We start from the raw sequence: 26,357 nt of genomic DNA on the forward strand, positions 1-26,357 counted from the left end.
TCATGAAGTTGTAGTTTTCAAGTTAACAGCTATATTTTGCCTTTAATGTGAGATGGGCAGTTCCAGAGCTGAATTGTCAAAATGATTCCAGTGACTTAAAACAAAAACAAAAAAAGTATGGTAAGTATAGAGTTTAAAAACACAGTGGAGCAATTCCTGTAATGCCCATGAGATCACAAGGTAAAAGTCAGTCTAAATATGCAGGGTTTGTGAGTTAAATATGTGTGAATGAAACAAAACAGAACTCCAGATATGTTTGTGATGAGGAAACATAACATAAATCAGAAAATCGTATAATATTTGATAACTTCAAACAGGATGCTCCACAGTTCGTACTTTGTAAATAAAGTTTATTCAGATGACAGTGATGGCTGGATATGCCTATAATAAAACTGTTATATAACCAATTTATGATCAGAAAAAATGACCATCTACATTTTAAACTTGTGGTTCTTCAGTTCAGCCAGACAAGACCTGTTTACAATAGATACACTTTTGTCTTCATAAAATAGTGATTTGATTTAAAACATCTGGATATACAACAGAAGTAGTACTATAAAAAGCTCAGATGATGATCCATTGACCACTCCATCTGGTCACGTCTCCTGTCTCAGGTCCATAATTTCAACATAATGTCCACTGTGTGACAAAGGCCAAAAACAATAGCAGCGAGTGCAGGTGCTTCGTTCTTGTTTGTAGAAATATATTGCACTTTGATGACAAAATGAAAAAATAATCTCAAATGTAATGACAGCAACGTGTAGCACTGGCCCGAGTCATCATGCATGTGGCAATGGGCTCCGTAAGGCCTCTTTTAAAGGTGTACTTTGTAACTTTTATGGTGGGGGGGTCTGCCATTTATTTGTCCCTATAGGTACATTTCTACTTTGCCAAAATATTACACAGTATAGCATTAAACTGATCTATTTTGACTTTTAATTAGTTACATGCGTTATTCTTTACTAAAATAAAAACACATGTGACTAATATGTTTACTAAAAATACCTTGAAAAATACCTCTCCACAAGTTTGACAAGTAGGTAAAGTCACATTCACATTCCTGAATAGCTTTAGAATGATCTTGAGCTCTATCAAAACAAGTATAAGATGACACGTATACACTCATGGAACACCACATGGTAATATAAAAGAAAGCACTATTATTTAAGGTTGAAAATCACATTCTTTTGTTTTTTATTAACATTGTCTATCAGAAATCGTGACAGTGCTAAATGACACACTGGAATTTTCTAGGCAAAGCAATAAAAAATTCTTTGGGGGCAAGAAGGTGGCAGACCCTCCACCAGAAAAGTTACAGAGAGCACCTTTAAATGTACACAGCTCAGTCTCCATTGGCCACACCTCTTCTGTGTGTTCAGAGTTTTTTTGCATAAACAAACAGGACTGTGTGTGGTTCTGACGAAGTGGTTTTTCCTAAAGTTCATTCTCAGATAGTTCACTTCTCTCGTAGTACACACACGCCTGCGTCGCACCGCTGTGTTGCCATGGAAGTCACCACCTCCCAAGAGTCGATCACTGGGTCATAACATTCAATACTGCTGAGGAGAGAGTTACCATCGTATCTGCACAAAAACAGGAGCAGGTTTACAACTGATACAACATAAGACTATTAAACAAATACAATTAAATTTTGCTTTTCTATTGCAGAACAATACACTTATAATAGTGGCAGTGTTTCCCATTAATAAAAGAAGGAAATGATGGCAACCCAATGTCAAAACTTTGCATCTAAAAAATGTTTTGTCTAAAAACAAGCTCAACAAAAATGATTAAAACAGAGCTATACTTGCAGTATTGATCTCCATAGGCAACATTTTTTATCCCTAACCTAAACTGTAAAAATATGGACTGCTTAGGTCACCGCAGGCTCTGTATAAACCCAAAGGAAACACTGTAGTTGCTCTTGAATCCAAACCATGACAAGGGTGTTCAGATCAAGCAAAAAATGCAACTGTGGCCTAAATAAACCCTAATAAGCCCTAAACAATTTGACAAAATATCTAACTGTGATTTGTCTGAAAAGCATTACTTACTGACTTACAAGTTCACATTTTAAACACATTCTGGAAAAATTGACAAAAAGACTAAAAAAATTAACTGAAAAACAAATAAAAGAATCACATGGAAATAAGGTTCAGGTTCTAGTTCGAGACAAGATATTTTGTTGTTTGTGGAGGAAATTTAGTACTTCAAAAATTGCAGCCTTTGCAATATGCCTTCCAACAGCAGGATGCAGGTGCCCATTATATGCCCGGTAAATGTTTTAAAACCCTGAAGAACTAAAGACCTCCTCACCCAGCTATCGCATAGAGGCGTCCGCGGAGGACCGTAGCTCCGACATAGCGTGGTGTGGTCATACTGGCCACAGTGGTCCAATAGTCTGTCCTGATGTTATACACCTCCACAGAGTCCAGATGAGACACGCCATCAAACCCTCCAACTACATAAATGTGGTCATTCAGTAACGCCACTCCTGCTCCTAAAAACACAGGGATTTTCAGCATCAATAAAAATGTATGTTTTGTCCTTATTTATTTCATTTCAGACTGCTGAGTAAACAGACCTGATCTCTTAGTGGCCATTGGGGTCACACTGGTCCAGTGTCCTGTGTGAGGGTCGTATCTCTCCACTGAGTTTAGAATATTCAGGCCATCGTATCCTCCTGGAGTGGAGTCACAACAATTCAGAATAAGATGTATAATTTCATCTTCTTTTCCTGAGGCACTTCAAGTACAACCTTGTTTATATTGTATTACTTAGATAAAAGGTATATGCTTGCGTAGATATTTTGGTATCAGCCTACTTTAAGTGAACCTAATAAAGTGGTTATTATTATTAATAATGAAAAGTGCCACAGGCACAAAGTTGGCATTTAATGTTACTGAAATCAAATGCAAATACCCTCTATCATTTGTGATAATACAATATCGTAGTATACTAATAGACTTTAACCATGCTCAGAGAATAAATAAAAAGCATAGTATTGGACATATTATACACCGAAAAGTGTTAATTTACCTAAACAGTAAATGAGTCCACTAGCCACGACAAGCCCTGCCCCCTCTCTGGCTGTCTGCATATCCCCCAGCATGCTCCACTGGTCAATGTTTGGGTCGTACCGCTCCATACTTGTGTGTCGGCGACTGCCATCGAACCCACCTGCCACATAGATCATATCTGGACACACAAACCACATTCAGTCACAAATATGCCTGGGGATTTTGTCTTGGATATGTATCAACCTCCCTCACCTCCGAGTGTAGTCGCTCCTGCGAGTCCTCTACGTACATTCATAGTAGCCACAGTGTACCAGACCCCATCCTCATCGGCCGTGTAGTCCAAACACTCCACAGAACTGAGTCGTGAGCGCCCATCATAACCCCCGATCACATAAACTCGGTCATGGAGAGAGACGGTGGCTACGTAACGCCTTTTTCTTGCTATGTTCTACCAGAGAAAGGAGAAGCACAATGAAAAACAAAAATGCTGTCACTACTATTACATATATTAGTCCAGTTCCTTATATACTTTTGTGGGAATTTTTTGGGGATTTGCTAACCTATATATTTTTGGAAAGGTTATAGTATATGGAGTCAGAAAATCAATGTTTGCATTTGCCCACATGTCTTTATGGCGGCCATATTGGATTAAAAAAAAAATGGCCGCCAAAAAACACTTTTTGGAATATCTCAGCCTCTGAATAAGTTGAAATGTTGATTTTAACTGCTAAACCCACATTTTCAGGGTCAGGGAATCAAATGGTGCTAGTTACAAACCTGTAAGACCTACCCAAATTAACCCTTAGATGAATAAGTGGGTCAAAAATGACCCAGTTTGGTTGTTTTCTTGCAATTTCACTGTAATATTCACATGTAATACTCCATGTTCCTCCAAAAACATGTTGTTGTTTTTTTTTTTTAAATGATCCTGCTGAAATACATCAACAATATGGGTAAAACAAATTAGAAACATCACATGCAGCTGGTCAGATAACTCAAAGAGTTTAAAAGTAGCTAACATAAAATTTGGATGTTGGATGTAAACACACACATTTAGACACAATATGATTACACAACTTTTTATGAGACATTTTCTATACATCATCATTATCATCATCACTTTCATACAACCATAGACTGTATATATGAGTGGACAGATCTAACACTGTAGCCGCCATGTGCCAAATAGGAAGTTCTCCAGGAGGCTCTTTCGGCTCCTTCTGACTCTGGCTCCAATGGACTTACATTAGGATCTTGTGGCTCCTCTCTCTGTACCTGCTGCAGTGAGCCTCAAACATTTTGGTCTTAAAATGTTTGTGTTAACCCACGACACATGATCCTCTTCATAATATAGAGTCTGGCTCCAGATTGGCTCCTGTAACCGTGAACATCACGAGCCTCATTTGAGTGGTACTGAACTCTGTGGGTCACACTCACTTAGTCCACTTCTTTTATACAGTCTATGCAACAACATGGCTTCGGAATCATCATCATTCTGGCACTGGCTGCTGCACTGACACATGTCGGTACAGGATAAACCTTTAGTTTCTGGTGTGCAGTTCTGCAGTCGCCTTTGTACTTGGCAGTGGTGAACCGTGGACCTGGACCCTGAGCCTTCATTAGGACCAACTGCCGCTATCATGACATCATGATATTTAAAAGAAAACTTTTATGATATTTAAAGAAAACTAAATGAAGCAAATTGCGCATGCACTTATTGCATATATTTGCTATCACAGGGTATTCACAAGATGTTGTGGTATGTGTGTGTGTGTGTGTGTGTGTATATATATATACATACACATACACACACACACACACACACACACACACACACACACACACACACACACACACACACACACACACACACACACACACACACACACACACACACACACACACACACATATATACACATATATATATACATATATAGGGAATGTGGCTACGGCCAAATACCTGCAAAGAGTGAGGTAAGTCCTAAGAAGCCAGCTCAATGGCAAGAACAAGGCGCAGGCAATCAACAGCTCTGCCCTGCCAGTGATCAGATCCCTGCAGGAATCATAAGCTGGCCAAAGGAGGAGATACAGACCACAGATGTTAAGACACGAAAGCTCCTGACCATGCATGGAGGGTTCCATCCCAATGGCTTGAGAGGGTCTGAAGGACACACAGAGGCTCATTCTGGAGGTCAGGAGCAGGCCCTGGGCACTTGAGTAATAGAGGCCCAGATCTACCACACCAAACAAGTGCCACGGTGTAGACTGTGCAAAGAGGCTCCTGAGACAGTCCAGCACAGAACTGCAGGGTGTAAGATGCTGCAGGGAAAGCAAACATGGAGCGACATAACCAAGTGGCGGGCATAGTGTACAGAAACATCTGTGCAGAGTACGGGCTGGAGACCCCAGGATCAAGGTGGGAAACACCTCCAAAGGTTGTGGAGAACGACCGAGCCAAGATCCTGTGGGACTTCCAGATACAGACTGACAGGATGGTGATGGATCAACCAGACATAGTGGTGGTGGATAAGAAACAGAGCAGAGCCGTGGTGGTGGACATCACAATACCAAGCGATGGTAATATCAGGAAAAGGGAACCGCCTGTCAATCTCACGTTCCGTCCTCCCCTCACTCATGAACAAGACCCCGAGATACTTGAACTCCTCCACTTGAGGCAGGGACTCTCCACCCACTCGGAGAGGGCAAGACGCCTTTTTCCGGTCCAGAACCATGGCCTCGGATTTGGAGGAGATGATCTTCATACCAGCCGCTTCACACACGGGTCAAACTGCCCCAGTGCTGCAGATCCTGGTTTGATGAAGACAACAGGACAACATCGTCTGTGAACAGCAGAGATGATCCTGTGGTCCCCAAACCAGACTGTTCGGCCCCTGACTGCACCGAGAAATTCTGTCCATAAATACAATGAACAGAACCGGTGACAGTTGCGGCCCTGGTGAAGTCCAACATGCACCGGGAAAAGGTCTGACTTACTGCCGGCAATGAACACAGCTCCTGCTCCGGTCGTACAGGAACCAGACAGCCCTTAGCAAAGGGCCCCGGACCCCATACTCCCAGAGCACCCCCCACAGGACACCATGAGGGACACAGTCGAATGCCTTCTCCAGATCCACAAAGCACATGTGGACTGGTTGGGCAAACTCCCATGAACCCTCGAGCGCCTGATGGAGAGTGTAGAGCTGGTCCAGTGTTCCACGACCGGGACGAAAACCACGGTCGGATTCTCCTCTCCAGTCCCTGGCACAGACCGGGGAGGCTGAGAAATGTTACTCCCCTGTAGTTGGAACACACCCTCCGGTCCCCCTTCTTATACAGAGGGACCAACACCCCGGTCTGCCAGTCCAGAGGTACTGTCCCCGACCGCCACACGATGTTGAAGAGGCGTGTCAGCCAAGACCCACAACATCCAGAGACTTAAGGTACTCAGGATGGACCTCATCCAGCCACGGGCTTTATATTATGAATAGGATTTTTTTGATCTACAAAATAGTAAAAAAAAAACAAAAAACTAGAAAAGCACTCAGAGAGCGCAGACCTCCACCAAGGACTACCCCCATTTTTTATAGAAATTGCGATAAAATCAGTCTTCTGGATCAGATCCAGATCAGCCTTTGGAATATGAAAGAGGATCCCATTGTCCATCCCTGAGTCAAATTTCATGGGGTTTGGTCAATAATTAACCGAGATATTGAGAAACAAAATTTTTGGCCCCATTTACCACAATGTTAACTAAAATTTCAAAGTGATCCAGAATCCAGGATTTCTTCCGGATCACCCCCAAAATGAAATCAGTTCTTCCTTTTCATATTTCCAACAAATCCTGAAAATTTCATCAAAATCGGTCCATAACTTTTTGAGTTATGTTGCTAACAGACAAACAAACAAACAAACAGACAAACGCCGGCAAAAACATAACCTCCTTGGCATAGGTAATCAGGATCATGTAGAGCGGGTTCATACAAACATTTTAAGACCAAAATGTCAAGGCTCACTGCAGCAGGTATAGAGAGAGGAGCCACAAGATCCTAATATAAGTCCATTGGAGCCAGAGTCAGAAGGAGCTGGAAGAGCCTCCTGGAGAACTTCCTATTTGGCACATGGCGGCTACAGTGTTAGATCTGTCCACTCATATATACAGTCTATGGTTGTATGAAAGTGATGATGATAATGATGATGTATAGAAAATGTCTCATAAAAAAGTTGTGTAATCATATTGTGTCTAAATGTGTATGTTGACATCCAACATCCAAATTTTATGTTAGCTACTTTTAAACTCTTTGAGTTATCTGACCAGCTGCATGTGATGTTTATAATTTGTTTTACCCATATTGTTGATGTATTTCAGCAGGATAATAATAAAAAAAAAAGAAAAACATGTTTTTGGAGGAACATGGAGTATTACATGTGAATATACAGTGAAAATGCAAGAAAACAACCAAACCGGGTCATATTTGACCCACTTATTCATCTAAGGGTTAATGTGGGTAGGTCTTACAGCTTTGTAACTAGCACCATTTGATTCCCTGACCCTGAAAATGTGGGTTTAGCAGTTAAAATCAACATTTCAACTTATTCAGAGGCTGAGATATTCCAAAAAGGGGTTTTTTTGGCGGCCATTTAAAAAAATCCAATATGGCCGCCATAAAGACATGTGGGCAAATGCAAACATTGATTTTCTGACTCCATATACTATAACCTTTCCAAAAATATATAGGTTAGCAAATCCCCAAAAACTTCCCACTAAGGTCCAAAAATGGCAATAAGGAACCGGACTATATGGGTAAGTTGAAATGATTTGAATGGTTATGAAGATTCCATGAAATTTTCCATTATAACAAAACATTAAATAACCAAAACAATGATATGTAAATTAACAGCATAAACATAAAAATGCTTCCTGCTGCAGACATGGCATATGCTATGCAATTCTTACTTTTAAATACGTCTACTGAAAGTACCCTGTTATTTTTGCTCACCGGAAGGAAGCTCCACTCTTGAGTTTTGGGATCATATTTTTCTACTACATCGATTGGCGACTGCTGACTACCAAATCCACCAATGACGAGAAGAACTTCTTTGGCACCTGAACAAACATGAATAGTTTTTTTATAGCCAAGAAGAGTGATGGTGGTGTTATTTTGCATAAATAGATTTAAGACGTAATGGGCTTTGTTCACAACCTTTAGCGATGACAAAATTACAAGATTGCTTAAAGGTGCATAGTGTAACTTTTTTGGTGGAGAGTCCATCAAATACTTTTCTCCACAGAGATGTTATTGCTTTATTGCTGGAATGTTTCACAGAATGGTACTAAACTTTTCTTTCATGGACACCAAACCAGACCAAGTTACAATTCTGATTTGGGAAGAGGCAACCCCACTCACAGTCAGAATGCCTGTTTTTCTTGGTATTTTTGAGCTATAAAACCACCAATAATTGAATAAATGTAAGGTAGAGCTGTTTAATGTCATACTGTGGAACATTCCAGGCAGAGCAATGGCATATCCATAGAAACAAAACACATTACAGGATTACAAGTACTGATGTTATTTTCTAAAAGTGAAGATTTTGAAGTTTGTACCAATTTTCCCTCATGTCCCTAATTATTAACCATAATTATTTAATTACTGAATTAATTATTTCATGACATTTGCATTTGAAATAGCAAATCTATAGAATTTTTACTTGCCCATTCTATACTATACTTTAATCTATGGCCCCATGAGTGCTATAGCAACACTTTCTTTTTGTCATATACAGTATTAATCTGTACCTAGTCTGGCTTGTGTGCGTGGGCCTTGCATCTCACTCCTCAGCTCGGGTCTCAGGTGGAATTTTTTGGCTTCATCAACGAGGTCTCGACACGGCAGACTGCTGCGTATGAGGGGCTGCAACAAGCCAAAACCTGCTTAATTATGTGATATACGGCAACAGGCAATTAGAGGGAAGTTTCAGCAGAATTACACATCATGGAATGTTATGGCATGCTGGTATGTTATCACAGATGTCAGCTTTAATAGATGTTGAAATTTATATAACATAACAATTTTAGAAACAATAATATTTAATGTGCATATACTTCAGACTAAAATGTATGATGAAAGATTAATTTTATTTCCTAATTCAATTAAAACGAGAAAAAACAAGAAAGGGAAGCATAAGAAGGAAGGAAGTGAATATGATGAAATAACAAACATATCAGTAGTAAAACTGCCCCAATGATGACGGGACCTTAGCTTTATATTTGGGCAGGGCAATATGCCAGTTGCTTTATCAAAATGAGTTGAGTTAGTTGACTTTAGTTTGACCAGTTTTTCCTCCCTTTAATTTTGACTGTTGGACATAAACAAATTTTCTTGTCAACATCATATTTTTTTGAAAGCTTTACCATAGCCCACATAACGTAATTTTCTTATCTATGCTATTATGTTTCCTCATCAAAAACATACTTGGAGTTGTGTTTTGTTTCACACGTGTTTAACACATAAATTCTGCACATTTAGTTATTTTTTTCAAACAAAAAACACTCGTACTATCTTGTGACGTTATGGTAACACAGGAAATGTTCCACTGTGTTTTTAAACTCCATAAGCCTTTACTAGAATCATATGGACAATTTCAGATCTGGAATTTTCAATCTCTTCTGAACAAAAGGTAAAAGGTAGAAGTTAACTTGAGAACTACCTCTTCATGACATCACATGGTTGAATAGAGTATTTTGAACTTTGGAGATGTAGACAATAATAATAAAAGGTTACTCAAACATGTGTGAATGAAACAAAACATGCATGAGTAATAATATAGGGCCTTTAATCTCTACAAATACCTTTATTAAGGCATTTGTGGTTTTCAGGCAAGATTACTTCCTAGTTTTAAGAATTTTGTGAGGAATTTTCCATTCAAAAGACATAATACTTAGATTTTTATTGAGTAATTGCTATTGCAATAGAGTACTGTTTGCCTGCCTTGAAACCTATAAATAGCTTATCTGTGGTTTTTTTTGTGTGTATGTGAAATAGGAGCACTGTAAACTAACAATGTTTACTCTCAGAATAATGTCACACTTGATTTTGCCTAGTTGGTTCACAGTCCTGTTGTCAGTCTCACCTCTGCATCGATGACGTCGGTGATGTAGCGCGGCGTGAGCAGAGGCATCCGCACAAACTCCAACATGTCAGGAAGATACGGCTCTCGCTCTTTTCTGTTGTGTTTCACCCAGTTTAACACAGCCTCAAAAACTGGCTCCTCTGAATCCACCTACAAAAACACACACAAAAATGCCTTTATGATCCCTAATCTATAATGTTAAGTCATGTTTTAAAATAAGCAATATGGTTGGGCAATGCGCCAAAAAAAATTTTTTTTTGTATTGTTATTTTTTAACAATTGTAGGGATTGAATGATCAAGTTTCAATCAAAATCCAGTGAGTTTGGATTGTCAGTGATCAGCCTAGGTCATTTTAAAACCAATCCTCAGTTGAGTGAAATTATCAAATGATTCTAGTGAAGGTTTTAATAGATCCATGGTGAAGGTGTATGGAGTTTAAAAACACAGTGAAGTACTTCCTGTATAACCACATGACTTCACAAGGTGGAACACTGTTTTCTGTTTAAAGGAAAAATTCTGCCTAAATACGCAGGTTTTGTGTGTTAAACGTGTTAATGAAATGAAACACAAATCCATTATGTTTTTGATGAGGAAACAACATTGTAACATCAAAAAATAGAGTAATATATACCCTTTAAAATAAGAAAAAAAGATTTTCAGAAGTGTGGCTTTGATTGACATGTATGGCCTAATTTATGTTACACACAAATGAGGGCCGTGTGTCAAGTGATGGTCTATAAATCAAAACCGTAATGAGTAGTTTTCACAGAGTTGGTCATGTGGTTCAAACAGGAATTTCCTGCACACAAAGGCACAACTTAGACCTGGTTTCTTCTCTGTCATTTCATTGTCAGTCCAATCGAGAGAGAGCTGAGCTGTGTGTGACATAGATGCAGGTTTGTACATGCTTTTTTAACTACTCAGAGGTTTCAAACACAAATATGAATGTAAAAAATCATTTACACCAAATTATGTTCAAGTCATTTTTTAAGGAAACACAAATTAAAGCTGCACTAACAGAGATGTGTTTCACAGCTATGGGGGGCATGATTGTTACAGGTTTTTGGATGCTAGAAAGAGGTGGTTGAAATTACTTTACAATAGACATGTAACAATCCTGCCAATATAAATCTTAGAACGGACTTTTACATCATCGGATGATGATTTCAAAATGTATTATTTTGACCATAGATGAGTATCCATTGATTGGTTTCAATGAAGCCAACATGAAGAAGGTATAAGGGCTAGGGTATCTGATTTTTTAACTGTGAAATAAGAAAGTTGGTCATCTATCTACCTAGTTTCTAGCTCTCACAAGCCCTTTGGCACATCACATTTATTCAAATACATTATGCATACAGAGACACATAGGGCTCTTTCTTATGAGTTTGTGATCAATAAAATGTTTTACAATTAGACGAGGAGAGGCCTAGTAGGCAGACAAAGTACTGCTTTTAAGAGAAAGGTTACACATTTTTAAAGTTTCTGTAAGTTGGTAATTTTGGTTCTTAATAAGATCTTTTAAATAACAAAAAATATTTAAAAATGTCATTGGAATTCATTAAAAATGCATGTTTTGAGACTCATCGGAAGAGGTCAAGAGAAAGATATTTCTACAATAGGGTCCTTTACCCTACCCACTTTATCATACTAATGAAAGTGCTGTGTTACATTCCTGTATTGCTGGGTTCCAGGTAACAATATCCACAATATTCTATAGACCAATAATATTTAATACAGATGGGAGCAGTTAAAATGAATATTGTTTAAATACAGTGAGCTTTTGGGTTTGCGATTAATAGGAATGATCAAGTTCAAAATGTGTGCATTTACCTTATATATTATGGCAAAACACAATGTAAACTGGCTCTTGCCCCCCATCTGCAGGAATGACACAACTAGACATTGTGTTACATTCTAGAATCTGAAGAGCACCAATTCAAAAGGTTTACCTGTATCTCGTCACATTTGATGAGCTTCTCCACTTCATTCTGACTGAGCAGCATAAACTCCTCGTGTTGCACCACTTCAGAGAAATGTTTCTGGGAGAACAGCTCAGCTGCCTGCATCAGCTCAAGACAGTTGTGAGTCTCTGCAAAGTCTCGAATCCCCAGACAGTTCGAAGGGTCTAACTGACTCTCCAGGAAGTCACAGCATGCTCTTTTCACACCTAACAAGACAGAAAATATTTTGATTTAGTTTACACATTTCTGAAATCCATCCTATTTGGCCATCATATGACATGATATCATATGATATCATATCATGTCATATAATATAATGAAAACATTTAAATGTGTGTCAGTGTGGCACCGTTAATTTAAAAATCGATTTAAATAACACATTTTAAGGAACTTGTGATCAATACGAGTGTTCATGGTCATGTTTAGGAGTTAGATTTTTAACAAAAAAGGTCAAAGTGAATAACTGAAAAAAACTTTTGAAACTTTGAAAAACTTTCACATGTGAGAGACTTGTTTAAGCGTGCAAATTATCTCACCTGTTGTAGTTTGGACCAAGTCAGATCTTTCTGGTCAGATTGTGTTGAAATCAAGCTCAGATTAAGTCTAACTTGAGTAATTGAGTTTCTAACAGAAAAGTGCTTTAAGATAGCTTCATACCCCCAGAGAATGTTGGATGAAATCAGCTGCAAAGTATCAATATTTCATTTGATATTGTGTGTTATTAGATTATAATTTGTGAATTTATAGTGCGGGGACTTCAGAAAGTAAAATTCCCACTGACTTTTGAATGTGTATTAATTCATAGAACTGGTTTATACTGCTTCAGAAATTGAGTTAATTTGATCATTTTTGTCCTCCTTTGGATAATTTCTACAGTGGAAATGATGTAGCCCACTTTTAGACTTGGCTTAGCCCTAGTTTAGACCTGGAAAAGCGATATGCTTGATTTAGATTTGGTTATACCTAGAAAGACAAATCTTTTTATTTTAGTAGTACTGAGTGTGAAAAAAATGTCATTATACTTCATATATTTGTTAGGTATTTGCATTTGTAAATGTACCTTTGAGCTGTAGTAGACATGCGGCCGGCAGCAGCTCTTGTACATTCTCCACTGTCACCAAAACCGTCTCTGTGTAAACAAAGTCCAGCAGGATCTCCATGGTCGACGCAGTCAGGCCCTGAATGTCCACAAAAGACTTCCCCTTCTCCGCTAGCTGTAAAACACATCAGGCTTAAAAACAGGAGTACAATAGTACACTGTCTGAATTATCTTCTAACATGCAAATAGGGATTATCAAAATTTTCAGTTACATTTTATTATTTATTAGTTTTGTTTTTAGAGATCATAAATAAGTTATAATACCTATTACTTACTTAAAACCTGTTACTGGAATTTCTGACCAATTTTTACATTTAATTTGTCATTTTTGGCACCACCTAGTAGTCTCCATGCAGATGTTATTGTTTTGCTTGGAATGTTCCAAGATCTTTAGTAAGTAAGTCTTTATTTATATAGCGCTTTTCACAGACATTTTTTGTCACGAAGACGCTTTACAGAGCATTACATTCAGCATTATTCATTCACTCTATACCTAACGATGGTAAGCTATTGTTTTAGCCACAGCTGCCCTGGGGCAGACTGACAGAAGCGCAGCTGCCATGCCAATCGGCACCAACGGTCTCTCCGACAAACATTATCACTCACTCACACACCACTTTCATACTAGGCAATGTGGGTGAAGTGTCTAGCCACTAACACCAGTGCTAATTTCCACCTGTTGTCCCTGGGCAGGTTCATTGATTGATTGTATTTAACTGACCATGACTATAAACTGTTATGGAGACCTATGTAGCAGGTAGCATGTTTTGGGTTGATGGGGGAAACCGGAGCGCCAAGAGGAAACCCATCCAGACACGGGGAGAAACATGCAAACTCCACAGAGAAAGGCCCGGGCGACCCAGAGATCGAACCTGGAACCTTCTTTATTTATTTAGTTCTTTATTTTATGAGTGCTAGCCACTCAGTCACCGTGCCATCTTTAGACCTGCTCACAGGTCAAGTCAGTGGGGAGGTAACTTAAATAAATCCAAGATAGAGTCTAATGCCATACTTTGGAACATTCTAGACAATGAAATACATTTTCAAGCAGGTGGTAAACTGTCCACCAGAAAGGTTATACAGTGCATCTTTGAGATTATTTACCTCACTGGTGAACATGGCACAGAAGTAATCACTGCAGGCAGCGAGTACAATCCGATGAGCCGGAAAGTCCGTGCTCTCGACCCTCAGAGTGATGTCACAGAGCGTGTTACTCTTCCGAAGAGCGTTCATGGCATTCAGGATTGACTTGGCATGGGAATTTGTCATAATGTCTTTGGGAGCCATGTTGTTCTGGCAGTTGCCCAAAGCTCGCAAACTACTCAGAGAATCTATCAATAAATAAAAGCAAAAATATAAAACCAAGTTCACTTAATACATAATTGGTAGTGTCATTTGTTGTGAATATTATAAACATGCAATGTAAGATGCCACATGAGAAACTACTGCAGAATATAACAGCAAGCAACAGAAACAGAATTCAGATTAGTGGAAATTAAATGTCACCAGTAATCAAGAAATTATGTTAATCATGTTTGCTAATAAAGGTGCTAGATAAAAAATTGTAAGTGTTTACAAACTAAAAGACATTTGGTATTGTGTGTAATGCTATTAACTTAACCTGTCATATTTAAGGGTGATTCTCTGTCCAGGAAGTATGGATACAAAACAGGTTTGTGGCCAACCCTGTTACATTTGCAGAAATAATATTTTGTACAAACTCACAGTCAAATAAAATAAAGTAAATACGCACCGTTTAATAGCTGCAGTTTTGTAGCATTTTGCAATAGTAGTAATGACTTATCTCTTAATATTAGAATAAACTTTTTTGAAACAGGAAGAGAAATAAGATTTGAGCAAACATAATGCAGCATTACCACACATGTAATTTATAGGCATATTTGTATACATTTGGCTGTCCTTGGACTAAAATATTTTGTCATGGTAGTTGAACTTACCGTTAAAGGATTTGAACACTTTTTCCACCACTGGGAGGCAATAATTATAGCTACACATTAGCCAGCAGACAGCTACCAAAAACAACAACAACGCGGTTCACCACAAGGATGGTTAGTTTAGCACTACAGAGTTAGCTCTTGTAGAAAGCAGAAGAAAGGAGACAGACCACGAAGCCACAAACATCAAAACAAGTTGCTAAGACGTTGGATTTGATACCTGTCACTCCTTCTGTAAGGCTGTGTCAAAAGCTAAGATGCTCTAAGCTAACGCATTAGCAGAAAAGTCCCTTGTCTCTTCTCCTTCTGTCAATCAGAAGGTCCAAAAAAAGCTAAAGCTTCAGGCACTCCATGTTGGCACTAATGACTAACTATCTAAATACGATATTCATGTGAACATTAACACTTTAAAATCTAAAATAAGGCCATATTTTATCCTTAAACGTGCACACTTGCATGGAAATTTGGTTAACAACATCAGCAGCAGGGTCACAGATGAGACGTAAACAGAGCACGTACTACGTCTTCTTCTTCTTCTAGTTGATTTTTATTGGAGGTTGGCAAACAACTACTGGTGCATTACCGCCACCAACTGAAGAGGAGTGTGAACTGAAATGCGACTTACAAATTAAATCACAAATAACAACAGTGATCAAATAATAACTAAAGCAAAAATAATGAATCACATTCTAACAATCTTAAATACAACGTTCTTGGGTGCTGCTGTAATAGTTTTATTTAGTTAAATTTTATTTTAAGGTCCTTGATCCCTTTCTTCATTCTATTCCTTTCCTCTGTATATTTGTTACAGTCCATAAATAAATAAATACATGCCCTACTGTTTCTGGCCTGGCACAATGCCTGCTATTATGTTTTCCAATTTTATATAATTTAATCCTGAATGTCCAAACTTTAATCTAGAAATTAAAATATCTGTTTTCCTGTTTCCCGTTATATTCCTCATTGATTCCACTTTTTTTCTGAATACCTATCCTCTCGATATCCCATTCCTTTTGCCATTTTTTCCTTCACTTTTTGTTTAACTATAGATTTTATCTCTATTTTACTTCATTTTACTTCTAAATCCACATTTGATTTCTTGCTAGATTTCTTTCCTTTTTCATCTGCAGCTACATTTCCTTTAACTCCTACGTGTGCCGGAACCCATAATCCCGCTACCTGCTACCACTAATCCCATTCTCACCACTCTATAAAGAGTTTATTTCAGTTCTATAAAAACATCTGGCCTACTGTGTGAATGACCACCTCGCAAACTGGATAGTGCTGCACTAGAATGCACACAATTGTTCTTAGGGGTCTGTGCTCTTCCACCCATTCAATTGCTAAAACAACAAGGAATATGATACTGGAGGACTAGTACTACTAAAATAACATGGTTTGCAGTTGATAGGTCACCTGCCTTAGAAGCTATTGAAAAAAAAATCACAGATTTTTTATCCAACAAAGTGTTAATTTTCAAATCCAAAAGGAGACTACCATACTTTAATAATTTTATTCAAAGATTTTAGGTCACTTGACCTGGAAGATATTGAAATAAAAAATGAATGTATTAATTAACCTCCAAAGTATATAAAAATATTAAATATTTTATAAAATATAAGTGCACAATCCCTCTTTTTCTATTATTTTTTATTAGTTTGTTTTTTTCACAACTGCGTTTGATAATTTCGGTTGATTACATTTTGAAACAAACTCCTTTCACTACAAGCGTACTTTATTGGCGATCCCTATTCTGCGTACCTAGCGGCGCCTCGGAATACAGCTCCCCGCACCGTGCGGCACAAAGTTGCGGAGGCGAATATCCAACGTCCAGCGTGAAACCTACTTCGCCGTCTTGTTTGCACGTAAATGTGTATTGCTTTGCCTGGAATGTCCCATAGTAACACTTCTTTCTTTGCATCTAAATTATGCAATACATACATTCACACAGTTTATTTTTATAAGATCAAATCACTCTGTCGATTTAGGTTCCTGATTAAATGACGCTCTTTTGCTTGTGATTTGCCTATACTTGTACGTGCGCGCTCCCGTTACGCACGCCTTTCAACAAGATGCCTCCCGCGCGTACTCGCTCCACTGTCTCCGGTACAGCCGCCGTAGTAGCAGTAATGGTAAGTGAGTTTTCTAAAGTTAGACACAAGACTACTTCACCGATACAACCATTTAATCCTTTGACTTTCAAGAATCATTAAAATATATGCAAATTATCCTTTTTTCAGACACGCAAGTACGGCGGCTTCGCGTAGGAGGAGCTTGTGGCGTGTTTCCGCTAGGCCATGAGCGAAAGGTACACACGGTAATCTATGAACCCTTACTCGGAATTACTGAATAGTAGTGATAGATTAGTTTCCAGCAATTGAACGGCGGCAGATAAAGCAGAAGTGGTTACATTACTGTGCGCAACGTGAGGCTGTTTGTTGGGAAGGAGTGGCAGCGTTAGACGGAGGACTGCGATGGAAGCCGAGTTTCAGGATATCGATGAAAACGGGAGTTGGATGGAAATCTATCAGGTAAGGACCGACACAAATCAAGGTAGTAGTGAACGCTATTGCACTGAATCAGATATAAAAAAGATCTACAAATGCAAGCTACCTGATATGAACTGTCAAGCATGTTAAAGCCAGCGATAAGAGGTGGATTGTGGTGGTATGGAAAGGTTTTAATTTGAGCCCTCATTAGCTTTGTGAAGAGCAATTCTGCCACGGGTCCTATGATTTAATTTACAAATTTCACATAAATTTTAAAGTTAAGAAAGATATTTAGACCGCCTTCAAAGACAAACCTCCAAACTTCACTTTACTGACTGGACAGAATCCACGTATGGAAACTTGAACTATACTTTGTGAGACCCATTCCTGTATTAATGATTATCTAGAATGACAAAATAATGTTCATAAATTCTATTAAATACCATTTCTTGGAAGAAAATGTTTAGTTTTCATCACTCATTTGTGGTGACAAAGCTTCCTAGTAAATGTCTACTTAAAAAAACATACATTGTGAGTAGTGAGTAAAGGCTCTGTCTATCTGTCTATCTGTATGGAGATATATGTATATCTATATGTATAAATATACATATAGATATATTTATGTATATGTACATTTATATTAATACCACCTATAATACCTTATTTTTTTATTTGTGTACACCGTATGTACCTAATTAATGGTACCCAGCCCTAACTGAATGTTTGTGTATCTAATGAAAATGTCACATGTTTTGCTATTATATATAGGATATTCGACAGCAGTCATGTGATCTGCCGTGCAAAGTTGCCAAACTACCTGAAAACAAGATTCGGAACCGCTACAGAGATGTCAGCCCTTGTGAGTAACACTTTCCTATTTAAGTCAGAGTTACAGTTTAAAACAGACTCTTGGGTCTTATTCTCTGGAGCTTTGTTGCTGGTGAATGATGTTCACGCCTGGGCGTTCATCACAGTTTCACTGCTGTTATTTCTCACAGTTGATCACAGTAGAATACATCTGCAGCTTGGTGCTAATGACTACATCAATGCAAGTTTAATAACTGTGGAGGAGACACAGAGGAAGTACATCCTCACTCAGGTGAGGGAAATTTACTCTAACATCTTTACCATTTCAATGTGGTCATAATTTGCACAGGATATAAATGAAAATGCTACAATATAATTACCCCATGAACCCTTGGTGTGTTTTAGGGACCCCTTCCAACAACATGTGGCCATTTCTGGGAGATGGTTTGGGAACAAAGGTCACGAGGTGTGGTGATGCTCAACAGAGTCATTGAAAAGGGCTCGGTAATTATATTATTTCTAATGTTTTAGTGATTTATGCCCAACTTTTTTTTTTAAACAACTTGTATAACTTGTATAATGGCCCAAGGACTGTAGATGGAAAGTGGCATGTCTGGCACAGAGCATCCTTTCTCTCTAAGATTAATGTTTTCTGTGCACTGTTCTTGTTTTAAATAAATAAATAATACACTTCTGTCTTGATTCTATGCTCAGATCAAATGTGCCCAGTACTGGCCTCAGAAAGAGGAAAAAGATGCTATTTTTGAAGACACCAACTTTAAAGTCAACTTTGTTTCAGAGGATGTTAAATCGTACTACACTGTTCGTCAGCTGGAGCTGGAAAATCTATGTGTAAATATTATTTTACTGTTTGTTCTCTATCAGTGCAAATCAGAGCAAAGGTAACATCTTTAACAGGGAGCCATTGTTTCATATCTGCTGGTACTTTTGCAGACAGGAGAGACTCGTGAGATCCTACATTTTCACTACACTACCTGGCCAGATTTTGGAGTCCCAGAGTCTCCTGCATCCTTCCTAAACTTCCTGTACAAAGTTCGGGAATCTGGCTGTCTGAACTCGGACCAAGGTCCCGTGGTGGTCCACTGCAGCGCCGGCATCGGCCGCTCCGGGACCTTCTGTTTAGTGGACACCTGCCTCCTATTGGTTTGTATTTTGTATTCAGTAATATGTATTATGTTATTAGTTGCACAGTGGACTCTCCCACAAACTGAATCTGAATTCCATAAACAAATGAAATTACTAATACATTCCCACAAATCCTCCCAGTAAAATATTGTGTTATTGTTGTGCAGATGTCCATGCGGCGGGATCCTTCATCTGTTCGTATCCGTGATGTTTTACTGGAGATGCGACGTCACAGAATGGGTCTGATCCAAACGGCAGACCAGCTGCGCTTCTCTTACCTTGCTGTGATCGAAGGCGCCAAGTACATTGACGGAGACAAGACTCTACAGGCAAGAACTCAACCTTTTGACAGTGTGGATAATATGTAAAAATAATCATTTATCATTTAAGTATTCATTTTTGGACATAAAATACTTGAAGTCACTGCTATTTAACACAAAATATTTAACTCTTAAATCTACTCCAAATCTTATGTATTTTCTGACAGAATTGGCTGTGGAGCTGTCTAATATAAACCCAAGCATATCATTATTTACGTGTACACGTGACTGAATCTCAGTCTCAACTCAAATTCGATTAACTGCTCAGCCCACACATTATTATCAGGAGATTTTTTATTATGGTAATAATTGAAATTATTGTTAATTAGGATATTTCCTGAGCTCCTTGGAAATACAGACCTAGTATATTTAATACATTTTACTAGTTAAGTCTTGTGATGTTAGAAAAAATTATTTTATTTATTTTTTGTTTCGTTATAGTTGAAATCATGATTTTTAGACTGGATTGCACAGTCCTAAAGCTACTGCCATATGACTATTAAGCTGCCATTACACACACAAGATGTGGAAAATAGATTCTATTACTATCACAGAGGAGCAAGTGATTTTCCTTTTTTTTAATATATATTTTGATGATCCACTGCCTTGGGTAAAACTGCAAAATATAAATTAAAAAAATTATATTTTAGCTGTTTTCTGATTCTAGGATTGCATTCGTAGATAGGTTTTGTTGATATTGTTGCTTCTTATATTCTTGCATGATCTTGTTTTGACTTAATACCTTGTTGTACTTTTGATTTAAACTTGCAGTATAGGTCATGAAATAAGCTGAATCTGAATCAAATGCTCCTTGGAAATGAAAGAGGATTTATAATTTACTGTCTGCCCAGAGGACAAAAAGCAGACAAAGAAAAGCTATAGTCAGGTTGGTCGTGGTTTGATGTTAAGATAAGATAAAAGAGACTTTATTTGTCCCAAGCAGGATTCATGGAAAGAGATTTCACGTGAAGAAGACGAGCCTCCAGAGTTCAGTCCTCCACCGCTGCCCCCGCCCAGGGACCCCAAACCAGAGCCACGATTTTTCCCCATAAACACGGTCCACTGCCTTGGGTAAAACTACATAATAATTTTTTGGCTGCTTTCTGATTCTAGAAAGTGCTTTATACGAAAAGGGACGGTGCTATTTCATAAAAGACATAATTAATGTGAATTAAAAAAAGACAGAATTAGTCAAGTGGCAGTTTTTTTGTTTTGTTTGTTTTTTGTATCTGAGGCCACCTGGATGCAACAATAATTTAAGAAATCCACAAATGCTAAACCTGAACCTATAGTCCAAGTTAAAACTTGGTGATTTGGTCCATTATGACATCAATAATGGAGATTTACAATTTAGTGAAAAAGCATCCAACTGCACTTTATCTGAATAATTATGTGGTCATAATATTTGCAATCTTAAGTCAAACATGCTAAATTATTCTAAGGATTTAGTTTGAAAAATATACAATGACATTTATGAACTATGAAACCTGATTCAGATGAATTATGCTGCTTTATCAATGTGTGTGAATGGGTGTAGGTAAAATGGAAAGCTTCAAATGCAAGATTACTCAAACATGCATGAATGAGTCTAATTCCAGTGTTATTATTTATTTATTTATTTATTTATTTATTTGATTGGGACAGAGCATGTTAATGAACAAACATGACAACATGAATGTAAACACACCGGATTGTAGCCTAAGGCTAATTTCCATCCGTTGTCCCAAGGGCTGGGGTCACAGGGGGCCAGACACTAAAATATTGCATGGTTATAAGCTCAAAAAAGTTGATTTTGCATACTGTCTCCTTGAAAGATTAAAAATAAGTTGTTCTACACAAAATATATTGCTGCATGTAGGAAATTACATTGACCTAACATTTCGAGTTTACAATAACACAACGTAATACACTTAATAGTAAAGGGATCATTGAAGTATAATAAAAGGTTAATGCATGTCTAAATTATTTGCCATTCAGGTCTTCAAAAGAGCCAGAGTTGCGACAGAGAATTATTCCTGATGGCACTGATCATCCGGATGGCCATGCTGGAGTCCAAAACAACACCTTTGAAAATTCAACCCCATCCTACCACCTCCACCATCACCATCACCAGCAGCAGCAGCAGCAGCAGCAGCAGCAGCAGCAGGAGGAGGAGACGACGACAGAGGAATGCCCATGTCCCAAACCCGAGGACTTTCCAGAACAGGGAACATGGTCACCTTTCTTAACCAACGTGTGCCTGTACACCGCTGTGGCCCTCAGCGCATACGCCTGCTACCGAGCCTATTTCCATTGAGCTGTTCTCCTTCCTCCATTTTGGTTTGGTTTTGTTCACCCCTCTCTGGTCCTGATGGAGTGGACTTTGCTGGATGTTCTCATAGTTTTAATAGATTTAAGTTCAGGTTCAGGTTGGGGTTGGGAATTGGACTAAAGGAGATATATTATGAATTATCTTGGATTACATGACTTGTTTTGGACCAGGGTTGTCAATCTTTAAAGGAGCATTATGTAACTTTCCCACTTGAGGGTCCAACAACTAACTTGGCTATTTGAAGATTTTCTTACTTTGCCTAAATGTTCCAAAGAATGGCATTAAACTTAGCCAGTGCCATGGACACAAGTAACTCAGTAAGAAAGCATGTTTTTCCAATATATTTTCTTTAGCAATAAAAACAATTGAATAAATGTAAGATAGTCAAGTTAAATGCCATACTGTGGAACATTCCAGGCAATGTAATATAATCTCAAGCAGACAGATCCTCCAGCACAAAAGTTACCTAGTGCCTCTTTAAGCAATCAGTTGCCACTATGGGCTTAGTCAGGACTTTTTAGCTGGAGTTTTTAGCCTGCTGGGCATGTTTTTGCACATGTGTTGTACAATTAAATCCAGCCAGTGGTTACAGTTATTGGACTGAGCAACCAGAAATTGATTAAAGAAATTTAACAGAAAATGCTCCAGATGAAACAAAGAATTTATGTCTAATCAGAAAAAAGGATCTCACCAACAAGGTTTAATTGAACATGTGTGAATGAAAGACACAAAATGTCATGGTTGAAAGGTCTTGCATAATATGTCTCCTTTAAAGGTGCACTGTGTAACTGTCGCTACCTGCTTGCCTCCATAGAGATGTTATTTCATGTCTACCCCTACAAATGCCATACTGTGGTATATTCAATGGCATTTAACACTTCCATCTCTATGAAGATGAGTGATGTCTGCTGAATTCGTTATTGGTCGAATCTATACGTGATCGTGCTCTCTGTGATGCAGGTTTTTCCAAGTTTTATTTTTTTTTAGCAATACAAAAAACACAAAATGCAAGCTAAGTTTAATGCCGCACTGTGGAACATTCCAGGCATCAAAATAGAGAAAAGCAGGTGGCAGACACTACTAAAAAGTGGCATATCGCACCTGTAGTTTTAGGGTTGGTATGAAATAGAAACTGCCAATCCTCAATATTTTTTTTTCCTCATGAATATGTTAAATAAGTTTATGCTCAGGGCTTTAGTTTTTCAGGTGTCACAAGAAACTGAATGGAAATACAATAATGTACAGTAGTGATAAAGAAAAGATGCCCAAACTATTTAAAGTGTGTCTGTTTAAAATGACCAAATATTGTGTGCTCCTTATACTGGTTTATTTAGGATTTCACAATGTAAAAATGTAAAATGATTGTGTAAAGAAACAGCAATTTCATACAAACATCATTATTAATCATTGGAAAAAAAATATAATAACTTCTCTTCATTCATACTAATTCATTACCATATTTCATTCAAAGTTTCTTATAAACCAATGTGTGTCCCATAACATCCCATATTGGTGGACTTACAGAATTTAAATCTGATATTTATGATTCATATTACTAAAAGTGTGGTCCTATTTGTGCAAAATTGACTCCTGTGAGCTTTAAGCCATGTTAAAATGTTGTAACCTCACTGAAAAAGTATGTGAAGTTGTATTTTGTTTTATTTACACATGTATGAGTAATCCTTTATTATTAGTCTGTCTACATCTCCAAAGCTCAAAATGATCTGTTCTACCTTGTCATGTCATAAAGTGGTAGTTTTCAAGTTAACAGGTACCATTTGTTTAGTAAAGCTTGGTAATTCCAGGTCTGATTCTAGTGAAGGTGTATAGTTTAAAAACAGGAGCATTTTCTGTATTACCACATGACATCAGGTGGAACAGAGTGTTTAAATATGCAGGATTTGTGTGTTAAACAGAAAACTCAACTCCAGATATGTTTTTGATGAGGAAACAACATAATTGATCAGAAATTGCGTAATATGGGCCCTTTAAATGTAAAATAGTTCATCCCAACATCCCTACATTTCATCTCATCTGAATATGTATTTAATTTTTATTTCTAAACAGTCTATTCCAAAAGAGGGCTCATTCATTAGTGGCTGGTCACGGGTTGTTGTGTACTAAAGGGTTAAAGTTATTTCTAGCCAACTTTTTAAATGCAAGAGACTGTGCTATGAATGTGTGGGCTGCGGCTACAATGTCCTGTACTGTACATGTATGTGATTTTCTACTTTTTTTTTCGCCAGCAATACAAATATTCAATAGCATGACCCTTTATCAGACTGGAGGGATCTGAACAGGGAACCAGGGATAGTGTAGAGCTGAATGAACTTGGGGTGGGGAAAAAAAGTTGAATTGCAAGTTTTCTGGCATCTATTTTGATAGAGGGTAGATTTGCAGTATATTTTAAAATCGAAGATTTGTTTAACTTCAAAACAAGCCCAAAACATTAACATTTGAGAAAAAACATGTTTTAGAGAGGTCATGTTTATAGGTTAACTATTGAATTAACTGGTTTTATTCATGGATTTCAGACTGACGAAAAAATTTTATAGTTGCCATAGCAATTAACAATTAAAATATGATATAATCTGAATGGTTAAAAGTCTTCAAAATTTCACCTATAATAGAAAGTTGAAGTCCATGATGTATAAAACCAAACTGAGACAAGATATTTTGTTTTCTGCATTGTTCTCACAAAATAATTTCAGTCTTTATTTGCCAATTGTGACCAATTGCAATTTTGAATTGATTTTCATTTATCATTCAGCTCTAATTGTGAACAAACCAAAAATCCAACACCAGCACTGCAACTTGTACAATATGTTGTTTCTAATTGTGTGTAAAATTCATTTTTTTCCAGAGCTGGCAAAGGCATTAAGTTTTGTATAATTTAGATTTTTAATTTTTAGCATGCTGCATCTGTCACTCAGCGGGTTTGTCCAAAGAAGAGATTTTTTTTTGAGCTGCTAAGTTTCAGTTTATGACTCTAAACATTGTGGAGTCTGACAGCTGTACTTCTCATTCGAATGTATTTGTCCCATCTGAGGATATGCCCATATTAAATATATATTTTGTGTAATCAATTCAAGTCCTGTTTTTACTTTGTTTGTTTTCTTAGTTTTAACAACATAAATTCTTTTATTTGTACAAAATTGCATTTCTTTAATATATTTTCATTTGTCACTCATGATTCTTGTTGAGGTTTTGTAAATTATGAACAAATTCTGTCAGCTGCTTGTCTCCATGGAGCCCTTATTGTTTTGTCTAAAATGTTACACAGTATGCCATACTGACTATCACCATGGAGACAGGTGACGGCACCAGGTGAAGTAACATGCTAAACCTATGGAGAGGCAACCTCGAGCACAGTAAGAATTTTATATTTGGTATATTTAAGCAATAAAAACACCTGCAAAAATTTACCAGGCAGTCAATTACATCTCCATGGAGACAAGCATGCATTAGGCCTCCATTGGAAAGATTAGATAGTGCACCTTTGTTATACTTAATTGAAGGCATGGTATAATGGACATCTTCTCTTATTGCCTCCAAATTGTAAACTATTTTGGATTTCACTTACATGCCATAGTTAACATTCATACAATGTACAGTTCCTTTTTCACCAGCAGATGGCACTCTGGGTCTAGTTTGGATCTCAGCTTTTTTGTTTGAGGCTCTTGAAGTTGCTTGTTCAAAACCACCACTACTGAGGAGACAGCGATGCCTACACGTACTGCAAGCGCACTGTTTTAGGTCATTTAGAAATGACAAGGAAGTTGCCTACTTGAAATGACACAATAGGCTATTTGTAATGTTTTCTTCACATAGATGGAGCTGTTAGTATTCAGTAAGTGCAAGTAGTAGCCATCCACATATTATAAGTGGGAAATATTTGGAAAATGCATTACGTTTTTTGTATTCCCCAAGAAAAAACAAAAATCTTAAAAGGTGCACTATGTAACTTTTCTGGTGTTGGGGATAAGCTGCTTGTTTGTGTCTTTTTATTACAATGGGTTTTTATTGTTGAAAAACATAATAAAACAGGCATTCTTACTGTGAGTATACATTTTTCTCCATAGATCTGACCTGTAACTTGGCCTGGTGGCACCATT

At 37.7% G+C, this 26,357-nt stretch overlaps 3 protein-coding genes across 5 annotated transcripts in view; 1 reads left to right on the top strand and 2 right to left on the bottom strand.

Moving 5' to 3' along the window:
• Positions 1-26,357, bottom strand: part of LOC110164508 (tubulin alpha-8 chain-like) — a 113,912-nt gene that overhangs the window by 9,186 nt on the left and 78,369 nt on the right. The window lies entirely within an intron of this gene.
• LOC110164507 (kelch-like protein 12) lies at positions 334-15,712 on the bottom strand. 3 transcript variants are annotated; one of them, XM_055165489.1, is made up of 13 exons: positions 15,390-15,712; positions 15,173-15,244; positions 14,319-14,545; positions 13,176-13,329; positions 12,104-12,321; positions 10,151-10,300; positions 8,817-8,931; positions 8,020-8,126; positions 3,273-3,468; positions 3,040-3,198; positions 2,585-2,683; positions 2,317-2,500; positions 334-1,583 (listed from the first exon to the last, which is right to left on the bottom strand). In XM_055165489.1, exons 2-13 carry the CDS (start codon positions 15,228-15,230, stop codon positions 1,457-1,459), a joined length of 1,794 nt encoding a protein of 597 aa, XP_055021464.1. In that variant the 5' UTR covers positions 15,231-15,244; positions 15,390-15,712; the 3' UTR covers positions 334-1,456. The 3 variants fall into 3 exon arrangements, with proteins under 3 accessions (XP_055021464.1, XP_020785203.2, XP_020785201.2); XM_020929544.2 differs by lacking the exon at positions 15,173-15,244 and having other exon boundaries at positions 15,390-15,710; XM_020929542.2 differs by lacking the exons at positions 15,173-15,244; positions 15,390-15,712 and adding an exon at positions 14,836-15,138.
• On the top strand, positions 17,215-25,328 carry LOC110164566 (protein tyrosine phosphatase non-receptor type 1). Its single transcript, XM_020929628.2, has 10 exons — positions 17,215-17,301; positions 17,410-17,700; positions 18,427-18,517; positions 18,657-18,757; positions 18,871-18,969; positions 19,180-19,317; positions 19,420-19,629; positions 19,779-19,940; positions 20,875-21,002; positions 21,909-25,328. The coding sequence occupies exons 2-10, from the start codon at positions 17,644-17,646 to the stop codon at positions 22,225-22,227; spliced, it is 1,305 nt and encodes a 434-aa protein (XP_020785287.2). The 5' UTR covers positions 17,215-17,301; positions 17,410-17,643; the 3' UTR covers positions 22,228-25,328.

This window comes from Boleophthalmus pectinirostris, unplaced genomic scaffold, assembly GCF_026225935.1.
Source record: "Boleophthalmus pectinirostris isolate CB_2022bp ecotype Guang Dong unplaced genomic scaffold, ASM2622593v1 HiC_scaffold_8, whole genome shotgun sequence".
Classification (NCBI taxonomy): Eukaryota; Metazoa; Chordata; class Actinopteri; order Gobiiformes; family Gobiidae; genus Boleophthalmus; species Boleophthalmus pectinirostris.